General features: G+C 39.5%; 1 protein-coding gene across 3 annotated transcripts in view; it reads right to left on the bottom strand.

Moving 5' to 3' along the window:
• Positions 1–99: 99 nt before the first annotated feature.
• The window catches only part of tiam2a (TIAM Rac1 associated GEF 2a), a 111,740-nt gene continuing 108,185 nt past the window's right edge, over positions 100–3,654 (bottom strand). For all 3 annotated transcript variants that reach the window (XM_084393894.1, XM_084393895.1, XM_084393896.1), the window contains exon 27: positions 100–1,601. In XM_084393894.1, coding sequence (XP_084250020.1) covers positions 1,000–1,601 — 602 coding nt within the window. In that variant the 3' untranslated portion in view covers positions 100–999. The remainder of the gene's footprint in view (positions 1,602–3,654) is intronic.

Genomic DNA, 3,654 nt, shown 5'->3' with positions numbered 1-3,654 from the left:
TGCTTTTGGATACATGTGTGCTAGTAAGGTTGATGTTCTTTGTGTGTCGAAGACCTTACTCTTGTCTTTAATGTTCAAACTGAGAGCGTGATTCATGTGTGTCATTTTACAACGAATGCACTTTATTACTTTGTGTTTATCAAACAGCAAAACAAAGTTTGTGCTTTTTGCAGGTTACAGGATGTCATTAGGACAAAAATAACGTAATCAGACACCTTTTATTACAGTTTTTGACTGTGAAGTGTCAAACATATATAAACTCTTCAAATTAAGTCACAGTAATCCATGAAAAAACAATATTTACACATTTGAACATTCTAAAAAAAGGACAACTGCAGGCTTTATTTTAGAGGTACATTTCCATCATAGCACATTTAAATTCCTGATTGAGTGTTTACAGCTGACCACTTTGTTATAACAAAGGAGAAATTATTGTTAAACCATCAATCTCCTGACAGATTCTTAAACCAGCCTTTTAGATTCCTATTAAAATGAAATATATATTTATAAAACCTTGCTAATAAATAAAACATTTTATACAAAGCAAATCCATGATAAAATCCATAATAGAAGCAATGCTTATATTTAAAGCAAGAAATGTATGTATTGTCCAAAACACAAGGCAAAATCAAAAACCTGACAAAATTTGGTTCTGTAGTCGGATAGCTCTTAATATGTGTGTGTGGGAAAACACACATGACTTTGCCCTTCTTACACCGCATAACCAAGACCAGTAATTTGGTTCTCTGGTGCAAAACAGTTGCTATGTGGGCAGTTCAGTACATTAGTGCTATGGATCATGGAGAATTACTCAACGCTTAACGCCATCTTTAATAAAGGTCTGTCAAATGGTGGCTCCACAAAAGAAAAAAGACTCTGAATTGACTGGCCTTCAGGTGCTTCCCTAAATTGTCTGGTAACTTTGGAAAGGCTGCATGGGATGATGTGTCTCCACACCAGATCTAGCATACAGGTGTTGAACACATGCTAATCTTTGTTCTATGAAGCTGTTGCGTTCTTTGCCTCTGTGGTGTTGTCATAGAAGAAATCCTCGTTGACCACAGAGGTCAGGCTCTGCACGCTGAACTCCTTCTCCAGTAGTGAGTTAAGATCCACGTTATTCGCCATCACCTCGGTCTGGCTGTCCAACGAGTGGCTGTGTCGTCGACGCATGTTCACTAGGTCCGCCCGGCTGCGTCTGTGGCTGCCCGTGCTTCTGGCAGACTTACGTTTGAACGCGCCAAAGTGAGCTCGCTTTATAGAAGACCGTCTTTCAGGAGAGTCCACTTCTGCGCTCTCCGGCTGCACGCGGGGTGCAGTAGTCTGGGAGTCCTCCGTCACCCGGAGCCTGCAGAACTGGGCCTCGATGGCACTGGGATCGAGCCACTCCTGCTGGTCGATGTTCTCGTGGTCCTCATCACTGATGATGCTGGATTCCTTGAGGTCGCTCTGCTGATCCAGAGGAGCGCTGGCACTGCTGGTGTTTCCACTGCTCACACTGGCTGAATCTGAATCTGGTAGAGACGGCCTCAATGGATCATTGTTGGGGTTGGAACTGTCATTTATAGGCAGTTTAGAGAGCCAAAATCCTCGAGAAGAACCTGTGGTGAACACACAAACGCAGTCGTGGATCTTACTGTCAAATATCAAAGGTCAAATATCGTCAATACATCACACCATGTCTACACTGTCGAAATGCAATGCATCATCACATGCATCTAGTTGACAAGACTCCCTATTTTTGTTCTTAACTTGCCAAAGCTACACAAGTCTCTTTGTTTTGACATTTCAGAGCAGTGGCTTTCAATTCTTGTCCAGGAGACCAATCTCTCTCTCTTATCCGACACAGAATCAGATCATCAGCTCATTAGGGGAGAGCTCCATGAACTGAACTTGTGCTGCGTCCCAGTTCGCATACTATCCATCCTAAATAGTATTCGAAATTAGAATTAGTGTCCCAAAGCATAGTATGTTGAAATGAATATTTTTAAAGATAACCGGATGGTCTATTTTTTCCGGTTAGAATCCGAAGTGCAGATCCGTGCACACTCTAACGGCTAATATTGCCCACAACCCATTGCGCGTTGGACGAGTATTCGGTTAGGACTACAAACTTGAATAAAGTGTTAAACTACAAACATGGCGGAGTCCGACAAACAAGTAGAGCGGTTTAGATAAAGGGGTTTCAGTGATTCATAATCCGTATCTAACTTGACGAATAAGATATTAATTCAATGTGATCCACATTATATTTAATCTGCAATAGCATTGAGAACTTTTTTACGTTTGGTCATTAACTTTTAATTGCATCAATATGCAAATTGCAAACACTCAAAGAGAGTTCTACGCATTAAAAACCCACGACTGGCAGATCAGTGTGCTACAACACTTCTCTCCGATATGGAAAAAGATTAAATTAAATTGAGAGTGGAGGATTTTACCTGTGGCAAGATGATTGACAGTTACAGGCATCCTGTCACCGTTTAAACTGCCCTCAACGACAGAGCTGTCCATTAAAGACGCAATAATGATGAAGTATTATGTCCCAAAGCTTGCCTACGTTTCTGCTACACATTCAAAAATATGTACTTCTTTACAAAAACAGTACAAACTTTTAGGGCATAGTATAATTAGGCAAATTGAGACGTAGCATGAGTGTGTCAGAAAAGAGAGACATACAAAATGTTGAGAGCGGTGGGTCTCCAGGACCAGGATTGAAAACCACTGCTTTAAAGTGAATTGACCCAACGACAATAAATGACTGACAGCCCAAATTGCTGCGCTGTTGCTGTCCACCATTTTGTCCATCGAATTTTCTTCACTAGTTATCCGGAATGGCTAGTTAGTGAAGTTTTGTTCATTCTGTTCTCGAAATTAGGCAGTAATCTCAAAAAATGCAAGCGTTTGATCAGACATGTTGTTTTTTATGACACTGACCTTTTCTCATTTTAAAATATTGTGATATTTTCTCCATCAAATAAAACGTTTATGAATAAAGTGTGTGTGTGTTTAAGCCATCATATGTGTGGATTATTTGGTTTTATTTTAAAAAACAGAAGCATGCTGAATGGACTCTGGTGTGAAGCTTTGGTTTCAACATCTGGTTGTTCTGATAAGTAATAAATGATATGACATGCAGCTGTGACAAAGTTAACTTTATTTTAAGAAAAATGTACAAAAACACATAATTTACCCTTGTTTGCATCTGCAAAGTATCTGGTACACATTTTTCTGTGTGTTAATGATACTTGTATTTCTCCTTGTAATGTACCATATTTTTGTTTGTTTTTCAACATAACCTGATACAAAAGCTTGTCCTTTCTAATTTATGATAAACTATCATGTACAATAACGAACAAGCCATCTCGCAATATCCTTTTGTTTGACAGACAGCATAGCGACCCTTAAAAGTTAACCACTATCATATGGTTGCTATGACCATGGTTATATATTTTAATAAGTTCTGAAGTTCAAAGCCAGCTTGTGATATAGTCATTTTTTACCAACGGTGAACAGACTTTGAAGTCTCGCCTCAAGATTATAGCGATTGATCTGTAATGTGCAGCTTTAACACTTCCACAGTGACGCATCACGATGTTGGCCACTTCTTCCAATCTAGACACATTATCAGACATGTGAGTAAAGGGGAGGTCA

This window comes from Rutilus rutilus (genome assembly GCF_951802725.1).
Source record: "Rutilus rutilus genome assembly, chromosome: 21".
NCBI lineage: Eukaryota > Metazoa > Chordata > Actinopteri > Cypriniformes > Leuciscidae > Rutilus > Rutilus rutilus.
This window is presented reverse-complemented; position numbering and strand designations above follow the sequence as displayed.